Source organism: Camarhynchus parvulus, chromosome 2 (assembly GCF_901933205.1).
Source record: "Camarhynchus parvulus chromosome 2, STF_HiC, whole genome shotgun sequence".
Taxonomy (NCBI): Eukaryota; Metazoa; Chordata; class Aves; order Passeriformes; family Thraupidae; genus Camarhynchus; species Camarhynchus parvulus.
This window is the reverse complement of record NC_044572.1, coordinates 15,673,425-15,692,937: the sequence shown is the minus strand read 5'-3', so window position 1 is coordinate 15,692,937 and position 19,513 is coordinate 15,673,425. Positions and strand designations below refer to the sequence as shown.

Sequence of the window (19,513 nt, the reverse complement as noted above, 5' to 3'; positions counted from 1 at the left end):
CCAAATCTTAAAGACCAAGAATGACCAAGTCTTAAAGACAGAAAAAGACTGAACCAGTATTTAACTGGTTAAATCAAGGACTTCTTTTTTCCTTTTTTGGGGGGGTGGGGGGTGGCAGGAGTGTTTTTTCTGAGGACAGCTCAGAGAGACTAAATCTTACAGCCCACATGCTAAATTATATTATATTTTTTCCTGACATTATTTGCAAGCATATAATACAGGTTTTACAAAAGTGCAAGGCCCAGCACAGGAAGATATCCTGGATTAAGACATTCCCAGCAGCAGTGTTCTTTTTGCCATCTTCTTGTTGGGCAACCAGCAGACACACAAACATCACTGCTTGGGATCAGCTTATCAGACCCCCTAAGGGTTTAGCTTAATCATCTGTGCAATTAAACACTATTCACATTTGACAGCCTATAATGGCAATAGTTTTATGTACAAATTGGAAAATCAAGTCTTAAAATCAAGTTTTAAGAGGTAGAGGTCCATTTCTGACTCATCAACATAAAATGTTACTGAGTCAGTCATATTCTAAGGCTGGTGGTCCCCTAACAATATTGAAGTAACCAGCTAGAGCTCCAAGGTCTATGTAGAGAGATCTTTGTCTCTTTAGCAGGTCTGACTCTTCCATGCTCCCATTACACAATGAGGAATCTAAAAAGAAAATAGAGAAACCATGTAATTACTGCAAAAATAGCTTTATCAGTTCATTTTTGTATTTGTCTGTACTACTGGAATATTTTGCCTGTTAATTTGATTTTAACCTGTGGTTTAGAAAATTTTTCAGTACAACAGAAGTCAAACCTCAAATAAAATCTAACAAGCCAACTCACAGCTCTAGGACAAAGAAAGGGAAGCAGTTTGCAACTGCAAACAGCAAGTGTGTTCAACTACTTAAAAAAAAGGTCTCCATCAGCTGGAACAGTTAGGAAGAGCTTTCTCATCCTCTGAGCTATAGTGCTAAAGGAGAGTTTGGTGCAAGAAAAAACCTGGTTCAGTTTCCCATCTGAGAATTCTGCTTCCTCAGAGGGAAATTTTCATCTAAACACAGGACATCATCTTTGTCTGGATGTGACAGTAGAGAACAAATACAGGACCATCCGTTTCAGATTTTTTATTCTTTTTAAATCAAGGTCTGAAAAGACAGATTGTGTTTGCAATGTCAGAATTCCCCTGAATACTTGTATAGTGAGTGTCTCGGAAACTCAAGCACCTATAATAAAGTCCAAGTTTAATGGTCCAATATTCTCTTAATTTTCAAAAGAATTGATTCAGATGGTCTGAGCTGGTCAAAGGATCATGCAACCCCAAGGCAAAATCCAGAAGGTACAATGCCATTCTAAATTCTAAAACTGTGACTGATTTTTTTCAGTTAATTTGTTGCAACAATTATGCATTACAGTACCCAAAACTTTGCACAGATATCTTTCGAAATATTTATTCAAATTAAATGAACCACTTGTCTGGGAAGAGTCTTTCAATGCCTTTTGTTAGAACCCTCCTAATGTATTAAGTAGAAGAAAAGCATTTTGAAGCCTGTTGGCAGGTTGTTGGCACTAAATCTCGCTTGGGCTTGAAAGGGCTGTTTCCTACCTAGTTTGTGTATTATCCTTCATTAAGAACTGACTAATGCACAAGGGCAACAGCATTCTATCCCACAGTCATTTTTAGTTTTAAAACAAAGGGCTTGTACTGCTGACACTCAGCAACATTAGTTATGGTTTTGAGCGTGTTTTTCTCCTTAAAAAGGCAAAAAGTGTTGGATTTGCTGGTGGGTTGCTGGACTTTGTCATTGTTTACAAATCAAGAGTGTCTATAAAACATCTCTAGAACAGTGGCAAATTGAGTCCATTTGGGACAGCAATCTATACTTCATGAAGTGCCCTGAATGATTGCCATGGCTTTTTCAAGAGCCAGTCCTTCAGGAGCACACAGAAGTCAGGCTAGGTTCCTCCCCACTGGTCAATGGGCGTTTTACAGATCACTTCATGACCTCGGGGTCTGATCTCATCTGATTGAGATTTTCACCAGTCACTTTCCAGATGTGCTGTGAGTTTCGTTGTTTCCTTACCACGCATTCAAATCAAGATTTGACACAAAATAAAGTCTACAAAATCCAAGGCAGGTGAGGCTGATCCCATTACCTGTGATATTTTCTGGCAGCTGCAGATCCTTCCTGGCGAGCAGCCTTTTCCTTTCAAACAGCGCCGAGTCCAGGCTCTGGCACCGCGGCTGCTCCTCCGGGGGTGGGTGCAAGGCCTCGTGCTTCAGTAGGTCTGCTGCAGACAGCCTGTGATTAGGGTTCCTGTCCAGAGCTGCTTCTAGCAACTCTCTCATGGAAGTGCTGCAGTCCTCAGCAATATCCTCTAAGGGGGGAGCTTGCTTGTGTATCTGTTGGAATGAAAAAAAGACCATGGAAACAGTTATTCCAAAAACAGTGAAAGAGGAAGTCATGGATAACCACATGAGTGGTCTGGGAATTCCCCAGTTAGGACTCATCACCTCCCTAAGTAGGGCTGATCAACTAGAACAGAACATGCAACTACACAGCATCCACTTTTTAAAAATCAGATTTTATAATAAATTTAAGAACTCAAAGAAACTTCAAGTAAGCCTAAAATCCAGTGCAAGGCAAATTCACCAGATTTCTATACCACACTGGAAGAGTCAGAGAATCAAATCTGCCAGGCTCCAATTTTTATCTGCAACTTCTAAGGAAAACAGCCAAGTAGAAGACAGATGGGCTTGTTTCAATCAAGTCTCACACTGATCTAACCCTGTCCTTCCAGTAAACCCAAGGCCTGTAAATTGAAACACAAATCACAGAGACAACTCCAGCTCAGTCTCTGCCTTCCCCTAAGAGATCAAAACCCACTTCTTCTCTCCCTCCCTCCCACCCCTGAAGCAAAAAGGATGATGTCATCTCTCTGACAAATATTTTGATAGTTTTTATACGACTGGAGCTTTCTCAACAAGAGTACAGGAAACCCTCCAACTGACAGTGAGCTGGCTCTGCTAAGGACACTCACGATGTAGAGGTAGGAGGGATATGCAGAACGAGGGTATCTGTTCACCCAGGGCGGGATGCCCGTTTGCATATGAATAATAGTAGCTCCCATGCTGTAGATGTCTGCTTTTGTTGTGTGGCCTCTGCAAAGGATAACTTCAGGGCTCATGTAAATCTGTGAAAAATAGTTAAAAAAAAATAGATTACTCAACAGGGGAAAACAACAACCAAAGATGACTCAATGGCATTTTGTGATCCTGGAAACCCCACTCTGAAGGGATACACAGTAGTGAATCTGCAAGCACCATTTGGGAAATTAGACTGGCTGTACTCATATGAAGAGCAGAACCAAGAGACAGTACCTGGACAAACTCATATTCCAGGTCTGCCCTCCTCAGACAGGCCATAGGTCAGTGGCTATGGGCCTTAGCTGAGCTGTGAGAAGATGAGGTTCAAGCCATGCCTCTGCCTTGTTCAGATGAGTAGCAGAAGCCTCATCCCTCCACAGCAAGAGGTGCCTGAATTGCCAGTTTGTTTTGTGGGGCACTGCTGGGACTGCTCCATCCTGCTCGAACAATGGCGGGGCATGAGCTAAAGAGAGAGGGTGAACTGTACTGACAGCCACTCAGATGGGAGTAGGAGTCCTCCCCTCAGATCCCTGTTACACAGAATGCTACACAACCCTTCTGAGCAGAACTGACAGATGTATACCATCCTGTCTTCTTTAGTCTTCTTACCTCCTCCTCCTTATCCACTAACCTGCACGATGGAGCATTATCCTGAGAAATGGGATGATGAGGAACAAGCCAGATCTAGGCAATGCATAAATTAAAAGTTAGGTGCCCTTTCCACCAGATTAACCACCAGAGCAGCTATGAAGACAAGAATCCTCCTTCTAACCTTTTTCCAAACCAAAAATTCTAATCTTTCTCGATAGAAACTGAAATAGTTTCCATCCAAACATTTCACTGAACATTTGAATTTGCCAAGAGTCTAAAGGAGGATCTTGGAAGCTCCTGCCAGCAACAGGCAGCTGAGAGTGCAGCTGGAGGAGAACCAGACAGGCAGGATGCAGGAGGCACACCCTGCACAGCTCTGCCTCTGCCACTGGCCTGGGGAGCAGGTTTCAACACCACATGGGCACAGCCCACAGCACACCAGGTTAGCAAGCTACCATATTTGCTTCTGGTTCCTACTTTTTCCTCACCCAATTTCCCTCTAAAGGATTCAGACAAACTTTAATTAGTTCAAGTCATCCTGACACAAAGAATCACATTAAAAGCCATTAACTGACACAAGGGCAGGAAGTTAACTCATCACCACATGGTTTGACTGCTTATTACCACAGATTGAGAACGGCTGTAGGGCTCACCAAATTCCAAGGAAAAATTCCCAGTAAATTACATTCCCTATCTGCAAATGGAACTTGTGATTGGAAGCGTGTGCAAAGCCTCAGCAGGTGTCTGCAGCTGCTGCTGACTTATCCATTGCTTTCCTCTGGCTACGAGAGCATCAGTGCATCTGCAGCCTCCACCTTTAAGTCTCATAAGGAGAAAAGAAGTTCTAATTTTGTAAAAAGAAGTCTTTGGCAAATACAGAGCAACTTGAGTGAAATCTACATAAGCAAGAGGCAGCTGCCTTCAAAAAAGAATGCTGGTACAAGATCCTGTCTGCAGTTAAGGCGAGAAAATGGTCAAGATGCACCTTGACTGCACAATGACAAAAATCAAAAATTATTTCAGACCGGTCTAAAGTCTTCTGTCACCAAAGCAGACAGCTCAAGCCATTAATAACTTCCCATTCTCATTCCTTCTGACTGGTGGGCTGGCACTTGCCTGCCAGTCAGACCAGTCACAGCCCAGCTGAAAACCAGTCCTTTCTTCATGCTGCACTAGTTTTAGCATTCCTGAAAATGAATCATACCTTCCACACTCAATAAACTTTAGCAGACAACTTTTTACCCTCAAATGGTTGTAAGTGAAGTTTACATATTTTAACAAAGTGACAGAAGCATAACAGAAAAGTGTAGCAACTGCCTAGGAAAAGTATTTCCTGCAGAGCAGTTTCATAACAACCAGGGTTTAATGTTCTGCATGACTTGTACACAAAAGCAGGAACACCAGTTTTTTTCACACTACACCATCTAAACAAAATTTAACTATCTTTCAATCCCATTGTCCAGAATCGTAACTACTCATTTTTTATAAACACAAAAAAAGATTCACTACATTCAGACTTCCTGCGCTACAGAAGTGAATAGAAATCCTAACTCCCAGAGAACATGCACAGGACAAAGGTTACTCCACCTGCCACTTCCCTCAAGGACACAAGTCCCTGCCAATACCAGATGTAAGAGAAACCAGCCAGCTCACTGGCACAATGCTGCTTGGCAGTGACAGAGCCCCAGCCAGGGGTTGCACAATTACATGCAGGAACAGCAGGACAACTGCACCACTTCTCAAGGCTGCATAATACACGGTGCAAAACTCAAGAGGACTTTGGACAGTTAAATCTTACTTTGAAAAAAAAACATCAAGAAAGCCAGAATACAGAGGGCATTTGTGGATGACAGGATTAAGCACTGTGGAGAGGAAGATGCCTAGAATGAAGACTGTGAACAGAAAAACCTATAGAAGCATCAGGAACATTAGCCTGTAAGTCTTTCACTGGTATCTGAAAATCTCCTTTCCCAGTGCTGTCTTTCCAGCCTCATTTCTGGCTGCAATGCTGCAGCAGGATTGCTGCTCCCCTGAGACAGCAAACACCAAACATGGCTATATTTCAGGGCTGGGGGGATTATCAGCTTTCTGCGAACAGGACTGCAGGTGTTAAAGTGCATGGAATTTTCCTCCTTTTAAATGAAAAACTAAGTGTTTTTCACTTGGCAAACACTGAAATGTTTTCACTTGTTCTTACTAACACAGCTGTGGCCTGTCCTTCAAGACCCAGAAGTGGATCCTCACTAGTCTGCTCCACAATCATGGAAATGTCCTGTTTACACACATCACTGGGAAATACCCTACCAACTCATACCCACCACTGTTCTTATTAACAGCACACAAAACCCCCTTGAACAAACAAAAAGCCCCAAACCAAAGTAAAAACCCCACAAAGCTCATGCATGAAGTGCCAGAAAGCAGGCTGCTTCCAGGTCAGCAAGCATTTTAAGCTCTTAACTGCCCTGACTAGAAAGACAGTGAAAACAAATATTCAAGTGCTTTCTCAATAATCTTGAAAAAATAAATAAACAAACCTGACCTTCTGTGAAATCTTGATTTATCCTCCCCTTCTAAAAAGTGAAATGTTTTTTGTCAGTTACACAGGGATTTCCTCTTTAGAGGTGTGGAAGACTATTAAAAGGGTAAGAGCCAACATCTCAGCTAAAGCATTTCCTGTTAACAATCTCCTCCAGCAACAGAAAGCACAAATGCCACATCTGCAGCAGCTGTCCAAGCTAATTGTTGCTGCTTGGTTGTTTGCTAAAACTCCAGCCCTGGAAACACCTTGGCAGGAATGCAGCCCAAGTGGTGTGCAGAATCTCAAAGTCACTGAGACCACTTAAAAGGACCCCACCTCCATCACTGTAATGTCTAAGCAATTTTACCAGATAATCATGAACCTTGCCATGCACAACCTCTGAAGAACCAAAGGGTTACATGTAGATGGGGAACAGAGCTTAGAAGGGCTAAGAGATGAAACACAGACATCTGTAATTTCTGTGCTTTTGAAGGAGGAATCCAAGTACGGTGTTGAACAGGTCACCCCAGTCCATAGTGAGTATCTCAGAAAAAATCTTTGCTAGAGCAAAGAACAAATTCCTGTTTGAAGTGTCTCTGATCAGCAGCTGAAACACTGCAAACAACGCTCCCCAGAGTACTGTTTGACTTCAGTGAACAATTGTTAACAACTGAGACTGCAGAGAAAGTAACATGGCTTTCAAAGCATTCCATTCAGCAAGTTGAAAATAAAAATATAATTGAGACTCCATTAATGTTTGTAAGTTTTTATAGGTTTTATAATAACTATTTTACCCATGCTTCTAACCCTCCAGCTTCAAATTTGAGCCTAAACACCACAACCATAGGACTAATGCAATAAAAGGGCTTTTGTCCCTTCAGCTTCTTACCTCTGTTCCTCTAAGATCTTTGGGATAGTAAATGTCTTCAGTCATTTGAACACTTAGGCCAAAATCCACCAAAACAGCCTTAGTTGACATAAAGACAATGTTGCTTGCTAAAAGAAAACCAAAAATTACATCATTTAAGTGTTTGGCATGTTTGGTATTTATTTTACAACACTCCTGTTTCATTCAGATGACTGCCTGAAAAGGGACAGAAATTAGCACAACCACTCTCTATAGCCAATATCCCTCCAGTCAAAATAGGTCTGGTAATGATTTGGTTGAATTTTAAATCGTATCTTAAAAAACAAACTGGTCTGGTTTATGTAAAAGAACCAATGTCTTGTCATTTTCTTAGTTTAAAATTTAAAAAAAGACAAAGAGAGAAAATAGCTGAGGCTAGAGGAGGAAGGTAGAAGACTGGTAGGCACCACAGCACAGTGCTCTGAAGATGTTTAAGGGTCTCCAAGGAGGAGATCATGCTGTGCAGCTCTGGCTAGAAACAGCACAACTGTTGCTCACCAAGAGGTTTTTCTAGAGTAACAATTTGAGTGAAGACAGAAACAGAGAGTAACCAGGGCCCCTCCACAGCAGCCACACCAGCCACCTGCACTGGTCTGTGAGAGGAACTCAGCATGACAACAGAGGACAGACAATGGCTGTAAAATTAATAGAAGACTGAGCATTTCAAACTCCCTCAGAACTGCAGCAGTATCTAGGAGCTTAATTTACTTTCCTTCATAAAATTCTGCCTAAGGCACAACTTTGTACTCAGAGGCTTTGTTTGCAGCTGTATTTCTGATCAAATATTTAAGAATGTAGTGCTCAGTGTGAGCCTTGAGAAATTCCTGTTTGCTGTTTCAGAAGATGTGGTAAAATGAAGTCTCCAAGTTACACAACAGAAACACATTTCCCTTACAGGAAACTGTGGGCCATTTTCTGTCTTTATAGTGCCTACCATGACCACCCAGTGGGAGGGCAGACTTGATTTCAGCAGTTCTGATTCCTGGAGCAATGCTTCACACAGCTGCCTCCTTACCAGTGCTATAGACTGTGTAAATCTGTCATTTTAGGGATAACTTTGAAGATATGGATTTGAAACACCCTATAATAGATCATCCAAAGGGCCACACTTCCACAGTGCAGTGGGACCATACCTGGGACCATACCCAGCCCTAGCTGCAGCTGATTTTGGACTGAAGCTCCCCCAGACAAACAGCCTGATGGTTCCACTGCTCTCCAACCAAGGGTTAAAATGAGTGGCAGCACTGAACACCTCTGAAGAACCAGAATGTCTTCCTCCCCTTCCTTGTTCAGGGCATATTTTTTACTCTCAATAAAATCCCCATCTTCTGTATCAGCAGAACAGGCTCAACTGCAGCTCAAAAGCAGCAGATGGAGTAAGGAAAAAATCAGAGGTTTTGGGAAAGAGTCTTTTATATTAATTCCACCTGGGGAGGGAAAACACACACTGCTCCCTGCATGGAGGCTGCCATGGCTCCACCTCAGGCCTGGTGTACCCAGCTCACCCTGGCACCAAACAGGCAGGAGCATGGCCAGGGCTCACCCCAGGCACTTCTGGACAATCACATCTGCCCCAGGCAACCTCTGCCTCAACATCTGCCCTGCATCCACCAACACAGGAAAAGGCTGGAAAAAGCAAAACACACTCATATCCACCACATCCACAATGGGCTGGTTCTCCTATTCACTACTTAGATGTAGTAGGCTTTGGGCTGGTTTGGTTTTTAGATTGTTTAATTAATGTCTTTGTTACTGCCAATTAAAATAAACCCATAAGAAAGACTTTTACTACAAATGAGAAGGAAAAATAAAGGGGGAAAAAAAGCAATTTTGTAGCTGTCAGAATCTCAAAGGCTTACATCTAAAGTACTGACCTATACTAAATTAAAAAAAACAGAAAACAAAAATGCAAAACTGAGATAAAAATTTTAGCAATTCCTAATAGCTAATTTCTGTGAACTATTGTAATGCTTCAGTCTGAATATTTCTACTTTAAACCCCCAAGTTTAGCTAAATGAACTCACAGAGATGCATCTATCTGTGGGCCAAGACGGTACTGGGAGAAAAAGCATTTAATACTAATTTAAATGCAACACATTAACATTGAATTTTAAAGCATTTCAATACCACTGTATTTAATTTGGACTTAACATCAATATGTTTGATTATTTATAGACGTAATATCCAGAAGTTTTAAAAGGCAAATATATATTAAGATTTTCTGTTGAAAGAAAAAAACCAGCGCAAATTATGTATTTACTTCTAAAGTGTCTCAAACTAAGGAACGGCAGTGTAGAAATGTAAAATCTAAAAGAAGGTGCAAGATGAAGGCGAGCATGGAAACATTCAGGATGAATTTATATTAAGAGCAGGAAACTTCCAGCTGAACAGACTGATAACTTCACTCTTAAGGTTTTTATTTAAATTGAATTGCTCATGATGGCATAGGATCTACAACTTTCTAATTACCTTCTCTGCTGGAGTGAATTAATAAATAGTGTAAGTAACTGTTACCTCCAGAACCTGACCTTGCCATTTGTTAGGCATTATCCATCCCTCCCACTCAGAGATCTAAGGCTATGTGCCCCAGCTCGGTCCCAGGGACTCTACTGGGGCCCCAGCCCAGCCAGGAGCAGAAAGCACCCCAAGGAACACCACAGACGTACGTTTGATATCATGGTGGATAATCCTCTTCGAGTGGAGAAAGTCAAGTCCTTTCAGAATATGCTTTGTCACCCAAATTATTTCAAACTCCCTCATAGGCCCACAGCTCTCCAGCTTTTCCATGACAGATCCTCCCTCTCCAGCTTCCATGAAGAGATGGATTGTCTCATCCCACAAAATAGCGCCGTATAATTCAGCAATGTTTTCATGACGGAAACATGCCTGTATTTCAACATCTGATGGTTTGAACTGCTCCACTGGGACCTAGGACATTGGAACAAAACCACAGTTATCCATAACAAAAGCAAGTTATCCATGTGGACACAGATTATCCTACAGATTAACAGAAAAGGAAGTATAGCACTTGTATCCATTTGTTAAAATACTGAGCTTTACTTTGCTCCTGTGATTTTTCTTCCCTTGCAGCTGAAAAACATCCTGTTAAAAGTTGAGAGACATTTTGGAATCATGCCCAAAAAAAAAGTGCAATCTTCCAGAAAAAGCAGTGTAGCAAGAGTTATTCCCGTCAAAATCCAGTTATTACGCAAAAGCTTTATGCAAACTTCCTGGTGAAGGAGATAAAATTCCCACTGCTTTTTCCATTAGCTTTGTGCACTCATCTGCACTACCAGAACTACACACCCACCTGACAGGTGGATCAGTGCTTGCAGTGCTCATGCCCATTACTGACCTCAATTCAGTCCTTATCAGCACTGGTTTATGGCTTACAAGAAATGAAAGCTGCTTTGAAGGGAGTGCCAGCAGCAGCACGATATTTCTTTAAAAAGTACTGACAGCAGATTGCTGAGACAATAAAAGCAGTGTTTGCTTACACACAGAAAAGCTACTACTGCTCTGTTTAGATTTCTTCCCTTGGACTTGTGTTTGTGAACCAAATAAGAGGCTCATTTATTTCAAGGAGAAATACTGTTTGTATTTTCAGAAATATTAGGATACTTCAATTCTGCCATGGGCTATGCAGGAGCAGCTAACAATCTGTCCCCACGTGGGCACACAGGCTGCAGGGGAAGGACACACAGCTGCCTGCCCAACTCTTTGACACACAGAATTAATACAGGTACTTATTCATGAGCTGGAGGATGTAGAGCAATGTCCCAGCTGAGCTTTTACTGGCCCTGAATATTTACTGCTCAATTCCAAATAGTATGAGCTGAAGCTGAAAGAAAATGTCTTGCATAAAAGTAGGACAGCACTCAGCAGTTCTTTTGAGGCATCTCACAACCTTAACCCTGCCAGTGCCCAAAACACAGTAAGAGTTGCACATACTGAGTTCTCAGGGACTTTAATGGCACTGGAGTAAAGAAAACTAAAGTCTGAGCACCTCAGTTAAAGGACAAGAGCATAAAACTTCTGCAGCAGCAGGGTTTCACTACCCCCTTCAGCAGGGACAGGATCTCACTCTGATATTTCACACCAGCAGGACAAGTAGAAAATCCACTCTGCACAACAGGCCATGTGCCAGTTCCACGCACTTCTAGATACTTTCAAAATGCTGAAACATTTGCACCTTTAGAGCAAAAAAATTTAAACAAGCTAACAGAAGTGTACATTTTCCCCACCTTGTTTAGGCCAACAAAACCAAGATGATCATCAGCCAACAGTGGAATTTGATGCAGAACTTTTTGAAAATAGACTGCAAGTAGTATGTTATACAATATTTGCTCAGAGATAAAAGCACTGAGCTAACATACCAATTTGCATGCCATTCGTTTCTTGGTTTCTCTGTCTTGGGCTAAGTACACTTTCCCAAAAGCTCCTCGAGGAATAAAATCAGAACCAATATTCCTGTAAGTCAACTTCCATGGAAACAGGAGCACATCGGAGTCAATTTGATAGCGCCCGTTCTTGGGTGTGATCTGGGGAGTTAAATAAATAACAAAAAACCACAGTGAAGTTAAAACCACTACAAATCTAATTAATTTTATATATATAGTGGGAAAACCCCCATATCACTTATGTGTATGATGCACATGATCTGCTTAGCAGTCTTTATTTAGTAACACCAAATGGGAACAGCATGTGAGGTGTGGCACTCATTCACAGCCCAGGCATCCACGTTTCTCTCCAGTGACTAAGTTATGAAGTGTAAGTTGCAATTAATTGTCTTGAAACAACAACAACAGCAGCAGGGCTAATGAAATTACCCATCTCTTGTTATTAGATTTACCTGCACATGTTTGTCCTTCCTGTAATCTGTTAACTTGTTATGCCACATACCTGTTACTCATAGGTTATCTTATACAATGTGAGCAAGAGTTTCAGCATTTCCTAATATCACATGTACTGCTAGGAGTTTAATTTCCCATCTTGAACTGGAGTTTCTGCTGCTTAGTAAAAGGTCAGAGAAGTCTGCCTTGATTTTACCAGCCACTTTTCTCTAGTTTTATACCATAGTTTAGAAAAGAAGAAGTGGGAGTAACATTGCCTCCTTTAGGTGGGTAATATTGGGAGCTTTGCTTCTTGTGTATCACCAACTAGGCAAGGAGGGGATTCAGGGCACCCAGGTCAGTATCTTGCTCTAAATCTTTTTCCCAAACAGTTCCCTCCCTCTGCACATGACAGAGAGAGGCCAAACGCCCAACTACAGCCATGTGAGTACTGGTTGATCCCTCATGTTGCTTCTTCAGTCTCTCAGCTACGAAATCAATATTATTTCCTATGAATATGCTTCTTTCAGCCAGTATCCGGAATATCATTAATCTCCTTACTGCTACTTTATCAAGATTCTTGAAGAGATGTAACATCACATCAAGGATATTTATCATTTCCTGTCTGTCACACAGCGTCAAATACTCAGCTCTTCAGCTACTCTTTTTAAGATAACAGCATATCAGGAAGATTATTTGGTTTAGATTTCTATTTAAGGTGTAACATATTATCTCTCACTCTTAATCTACCTTCATGCTTTTCAATTAGGAAAGTACCTTCTTGACTGCTAAAATTGTCATTTGTGATTCATACCTACATTAAATAAATTAATTCTTCTAAGTTCCTAAATCTGGGGAGGACAAGTTCTTAACCTTTGGCCAAGGGGGCATGGGGGGCTGTCCTTCAATAAAAAGTATTCTGCTTAGGATAGAGAGAACAAGCCTTCCCTCTACTTATTAGAGCCAGGGTAAAGCAATCTGTACATGTCTAATAATCTGTACATCTTGCTTGCCTACTTCTGCACTTCAAAGGGTTGACACTAATCAATATGGGTTACACCTTATCCTGGAAAGGAAGAGACGCCGAGCAGATCTGATCTGGAGAGCAAGACAGCAACAACCACCACACTACTTCTGTTTTCAGGAGGCTTTTAGGACTAGTTCCTAGCCTGATCCTGTGAACATTTGTCTGCGGCTGCAATGCATCTTTCAGTTCAGTTTTAACTAAAAGAAATCCAGCCTGTGCACTTCAAGACCCTTTGTGATGCAAGCCATGGTGCAGCCAGTGAGGGTCACCAGGCAGTCAGAAACACTCCTGACCCCAACCAAAATGCTGTAGGTATTTCCAGAGCAGTGCCCTGCTGAAATGCACGCACAGGTAATACCCTGCCTCCAACCCTCAGTTGCATAATGGGATCACGTGAACCTAATAGTACTGGGTTCATACCAATTGTATGCATCTGTAGAAACAATATGCAAGCAAAACAACCACGAGTATGTAGAACAGTGTCTACCCTAAGCATAGGAAACATTTAATATTACTAAGTGTCATTTCAATGTTACAGAGTTGAAAAGTGATTGTTTTGCAATACTGCAATGCTCCCTCCAAATCAGAATAAAGCAATACTCTGTGGTATTTTGCACCTAAGTAACCAGTAAGCCTCAAGCAACCAGTGTTCACTTATAAAATATATTACATGCAGAATATTTAAGAAGATAGATGTAGAGTATCTTACAAAAATACAGCAGCAACACCAACATGCATGAACAGAATTCCATTGCAAGACTGATTGTTTCCAGAGCAACTGATCTTAAACAAAAGTTTAATGACACTAATATCCAGAGATCCTTGTAGAACACAAACAATTTTAGGGAAAAAAATAACATCTCAAAACAACACATCTATGTACTTGAATTCAGCAGTGTGAGATATTACATAATACTGTAACTCTTAAAATCACACTTGATAGTATGTGCTTTTTCTCCTTACATTACTACTATTGACATTTTGTGCAGATAGAGCAAATTTAGGAACTATATTGTCAGATCCTAGATCTTTATTCTTGGGAGTTTGCATAATGAATATTTTACTCATGAATACAAGGCATTAGAAGACTCTTGCTGTCTCCCAGACCTGTAAACCATCATAGTCCATAGAATCATAGGTAGGCTTTGGTTGGAAGGGATCTTAAAGATCATCTAGCTGTAACTCCTCTACTATGGGAAGAGATGTCACCCACTAGGTCAGGTTGCTCAGGGCCCCATCCAGTCTTGCCTCGAACACTTCCGGGGATGGGGTATCCACAATTTCTCTGAACAGTCTGTTCCAGAGCCTTACCACCCTCGGAGTAAAGAAATCTCTACACTTTTAGTTTAAAATCATTCCTCCTTGTCTAATCACTACACACACTTTTTAAGAGAAATTCTCCCTCTTTTTTATGCAAGTTGTGGCTTTTATAAGCCCCATTTAAGTACTGAAAGGACAAAATGAGTTTAGATTTTGCTTTTTGACTGCTTGTCTCAAGTTTGTATTCAACACTGGGAAATGTTTTCTAACCTCCAAGGATACTAGGAGATAATAGAGTGGATCCTTCTGATAACAGACCTTTCTCCATAGCTGCCTGAGACTGCAAGGGCTAGACTTGATGGGCTCAGAGACCCCTTCCAGCCCCAGGACTCCACAGCAAACCACAGCCTGTTACTTCAGGAGCTGAGCTTTATTTAGAATCATTAAAAACTTCTAATTCCTACAATCTATGAAATGCCAAGTAAAAGGAAAAGAGATGTACGTACCATATTCAAGAGGATTCCAGATTCCTGTTGTCTGCATCCTTTAAATTGCTTTGCAGTGTTAGACACCTGATTGGCAAAAGCAAGTAGGTCTTCCACAGTCCCGTATTTGACAGAGGACATCAAAGAGACCTCCCCTTCACAAAACAGTAATGATTCTGCACGTTCATCATTTTGATTTGCCTCTTCACACATAGTAATTAAGCTGTCTTCATAGACAGCAATGTCTTCACCCGGATAATGGTTCTCCATGATGGCTATCACCTCAGACATATTTAGATCAGCTAGCAGCAAGTCAATCTCCTCTTTGCTATCACTACCCGTGCTCATATACTCCATTACTGTCCACTTTGCAAAATCACCCCTGGAAAAAAAAAGAAACAAACTTGAAAACACTTTCCACCTAAATTTATTTTAGCAAAGTAAGAATGAAAAGGAGTTATCAGAAATGACCAGCAGCTCATCGTTATACAGATTTAACATGAATAACTTGTATTATGAAGAAAATCATAATTAGGATCCTGGGTGAAGACAAAACAGAGACATATTTGTTAGTGAAATTTATTTAGAAGTTACTAGTTAACCTCCCCTGTCACTCACTCTCAGATTTTTTTATGATAAAGCTTTCCCTAAGAGGAACAGGTACAGTAAGAATACACCACTGTGATAGATATGCAAAAATGAAGGAGCACCCTCAATACAAACAAAGGAATTCATTGTTTGGAAAAGAATGACAAAGAGAGATATTAATATTCTCAATTAGTTATGTCTAAGTTTGTATTGACAATTTATGTGATGTATCCAGAAAGAAGGAAAGGTCACACAGCAAGGTCATTCCACTAGTAATAGGCATCTGTTAGTATCATTGTACAGTGCACAACTGTCATCACCTGAGATACAAGATCCTTATTTTTTTTTGCAATTAACTGATCAGAACTAGACTTGAACTGAAATTTTCACCCTGACTTTCAGAAGAAAGTCAGAAACTGAGCTATCATAAAAGCAATGAGCTTTTGAAGTGGTTTCCAACAGTTTGTTCTGCTTCCACTAATCCTAATAACTTTTTAGGTCACTATTGCATCTATTTTGCTGGAATGGATTTACAGCAAGCTGGGTTCAAACTTCCCAAAAGGTCCCTTTCTATTCCAGAGAGTTACATATTCAAGTTAAAAACGTATACATGGTCAGTAATTAAAATACTGACACAAATAGTTTCCAACACATAAATGTCAAGAGCACTTACCTTGTATTTAACCTGATTACATCACTCAAAACCATTTAAAAACGTCTCAATAGAATCCCTGAAGTCATCACGTTTTTCTGAACCCGTATTTACCACTGATGATAATTTCACAGTGTTCTGTGGCAGTCTATTAAAAAAAGCAAAACAAATAAAGCCATTGCATACCAGCTCAAGCAGAAGGACTGGTTTGTACTCAAATAGATCATTTGCTTCACGGAAAGAACAGCTAGTAATCACAAGGCTGAGATAACAGGGGATTTTTCTGCAGAAAACAATGACAACTCAAGAAATAGTCAAGCTACTGTATCATCCAGATTTCCAAGTAGTAGTGAAAAACAGTTTTTCCATGGTTAGGTCCTGAGTTCTATTCTCTCTGTCTCATGCTTGCTTAAGCAAAGAGTAGGACCTTCTTTTCCTTTAGCAGAACTGACTACAGCATGCCCTCTCTAAAGAGCTCTCACTTCCCTTTTTCGTAATCCACTGCACCATCTATTTTGGGCAAAAGATAACAACTAGGCAAAAAGACACTTAAAAAAAAAAAGGAAAAACGAAAACCAGCAAACAAAACCTTATCTCAAGGACAAGCAGCAGATTGGGTCCCCTGAGGCCATGGAGCAATGTGTTTACCCAGGTACAGTTTCTGGTTATGATCACTATCTTTCTTACCCCCACCACAAGGACGTAGAAGCTTTGTGGCACATATTTCTCATGGGTTAGAGTATTTACGTCAGCTCTAATGTGAAGAAAACCAAGTAAAATGACGTGTCTAAGTTGGCAAAGAAGTTAGACCACGTGCTGAAAATTCAAAAGGCAGGACAGGACAGCAGATGCAGCATCAGAAAAGGGAAACGGAGTGCCTGTTCCTTTTCAAACTCCGATCCAAACCCTGAGAGTGACGGTGGCAGAGCAATGCTCTGCCAGCCCCCATTCCCCAAGATGGGCACAGTGACTTTCACCAGCACTCTACACCAGTTCACCCAGCCCTAATCAGCCCACACCCCCAGCACTAGGGCAGCCAGGTTGGAAACTTTGTGGTCACTAGCACTACTTGATCGGGGAGGCCCCAGGCTTTGTATCCTGGGTGCTCAGAGAGATCACAAAAAAGAAAAGATGCTGTGGGTGTTTTCCAGCCCCTATCACCTCAACTTGCTCCATGACCAAGCTATAGGCTGTTAACAAAGCCTGGATGTGGTTATTTTTCAATAGAAATGAGATTTCTATTTTTCCCCAGAGCAGGACTTCTATTCATTGGTTTGTTGGTTTTTAGGGTTCTTTTTTTGTCTGTTTTTTTTTGTTTTGTTTTGGTTTGGTTTTTTTATGCTGAATTAGTGGGGTTCAAATGAAAAGAAACAGTGCTGTCATAAAAGGAACCAAGAGACCTCATGTGTAAAGTCAGGTAAAGTTACAAACTAGTCCTGAGGGACTTTCTGAAGAAAAACATGAGCGTCTAGATGCTCTGGTCTTTTGTGGATAAAGACAAACACGTGCCACAGTTAAACTAATTTACTCTCTGACAGCATTTTCATACACAAAGCATCTGTACAGATTAGACCAAATGTAGCTTTCTTGAAGTGCCAGCTCTGCTCATTCCTCAAAATGTTCCCAAACTGGAGCACAATACTAATAATACTCTTGGCAGTTTCATGATTACTCAAAAAGTTCTGAATAACATGAAGAAGTGACTATAACCTGCATATTCTCGGTTCTTTTACTGCTTGAGAAAAGCTGCAAACCCTTCACCTTTACAACTACCTGAAAGGAAGAGGTAGTGAGGTGGGAGCTGGTCTCTTATATCAAATAACAAATGATGGAACAAGGGGAAATGGCTTCAAGTTGTGCCAGGAGAGCTTGGATATTAGGAAAAATTTCTTCACTGAAAGAGTTGTCAAACACTGGAACAGGCTGCCCAGGGAAGTGGTGGAATCAGCATCCCAGGTCACTAAATGTTTACACAATAAAAGCAGTGTCTAGACTATAAAAGTATTATACTGTACTATACTTCCCCTACAGGCAAAAAAAAAAAAGGTCCATTTTCCAATGGGGAATTCCTTCTATGTATCTCTAAAATCCTGTAATAGTGTCAGTGGTGGGCACTCATGTAGTATTCTAAATCATCCTATATAATCCAGATTAATGAAGAAATGACATCACTAAGTATGCTTTACTTAGATTGGCAGCTGAAAACTAGGTTTACCTGCAGTGGAAAAATAAAACTGCATGCAAGCACTTAAGTCAGTTGCTAAAGCACAAGACTCTTTCTCCAGTTTTGCCAATATTTCAACATCATCACATGAGTAATTTGTAAGTCAAAGGTTTATTTCTCTATTTTCTGCGTAGCTTTTCAACCCCTTTTGCCTAAGAAGTGTGCTGCCAGAGACCACTCTTATACCTATCATATTAAATTAAGAGTAACTGGATACCAGACTTCTGAGCCCCTGTGAGACTTTTTGTGTGTCAAAGGTCAATGATGGAAAAAATTGAACAAAATCTACAATAAAAATAAAATTTAAAAACCAAGACCACACAGACAAAAAACCTCAACACCCCTTGGCCCCCCCAAAAAGCTAGCCACTAACTGCATAGATTCGCTGAACATAATCATACACCCATAGTAAAGATCTCTTGTGCTGCTTTTATAGAAAAAATTTCTGGTCTAAGTGACAAGTGACTGCCCACTAGAAATTAAAAACGTCCTTATTTACTTTTAAGAAAACTTATCAACAGAACTTGAAAAACACAATCCCTCTGAAAAGAAACTTCTACTGTTAAGGAACAAGAAATATCAACAATTTCAATTTCGACAACATTTCACATATTCACATGGAATCAGAAAACCCGCGACTCTCCCAGCGCTGGCAGCAGCAGCAGAGCCCAGCGCCAGCCCCTTCCTGCCCTGCAACCCCGGGGACAGCGCAGGTGCCGCAGCCCCGCCGGCTCCCCCGGCACACGGCTCGGGAGGCCGAGGGCAACCGGGAGCCCGAACCCGGCAGCGCAGCGCAGCCCCGTCCCGTCCCGTCCCGTCCCGTCCCGTCCCGCTCCGCTCCATCCCGCCAGGGCTCCCCTGCCCTGCCCTGCCCTGCCCTGCCGACCCCGTCCCCGCTCACCCCGGGGCTCCGGGAGAGCCGCGCCGCCCGTCCGCCCGCAGCCCGCGCCGCTCCGCCGGTGCCGCGGGAGCTCCGGGGGCGGGCAAGGGCGCAGGTAGCACCGCCCTCCCCTCCGAGGGCGGGGGACCGGGCCGGCCCCGGCGCCGCTTTCTATTTCGGTTTCCCGGCAGGAGCAAGCGCTGCGCTGTCCCAGCCCGGCCTCAAGCCCGGCCAGCGACCGCCTCCTGCTCCATCGGCAATGGCCTGTCCCCGGCGGTGGCGTCGGGAAAACCCTTCCCTACACCTCATGTTTCCGTGCGCACCTAGAGGGCGTCACCAGCGTCCCACGGGTTTAAACATTATCTGAATTAAACTTCAGCTGACACGCGGGTGGAATTTAGGACAACAACG

General features: G+C 41.8%; 1 protein-coding gene across 1 annotated transcript; it reads right to left on the bottom strand.

The window, feature by feature from the left end:
• Positions 1-523: 523 nt before the first annotated feature.
• Positions 524-19,198, bottom strand: MAP3K8 (mitogen-activated protein kinase kinase kinase 8). The gene is made up of 9 exons (XM_030943239.1): positions 19,124-19,198; positions 16,020-16,146; positions 14,780-15,140; positions 11,531-11,695; positions 9,821-10,082; positions 7,137-7,243; positions 3,033-3,185; positions 2,148-2,394; positions 524-657 (listed from the first exon to the last, which is right to left on the bottom strand). The coding sequence occupies exons 2-9, from the start codon at positions 16,052-16,054 to the stop codon at positions 524-526; spliced, it is 1,464 nt and encodes a 487-aa protein (XP_030799099.1). The 5' UTR covers positions 16,055-16,146; positions 19,124-19,198.
• Positions 19,199-19,513: the final 315 nt, after the last annotated feature.

What these genes read in the sequence shown, in the direction of transcription:
- MAP3K8 (XM_030943239.1), bottom strand. Translation starts at nt 16,054, where the DNA reads ATGGTTTTGAGTGATGTAATCAGGTTAAATACAAG. An exon ending in GTAATCAGGTTAAATACAAG is followed by an intron (nt 15,141 to 16,019) that starts GTAAGTGCTCTT and finishes TTTTTTTTCCAG; the next exon opens with GGGTGATTTTGCAAAGTGGA. An exon ending in ATCCCTCCTACCTCTACATC is followed by an intron (nt 2,395 to 3,032) that starts GTGAGTGTCCTT and finishes TCATTCCAACAG; the next exon opens with ATACACAAGCAAGCTCCCCC.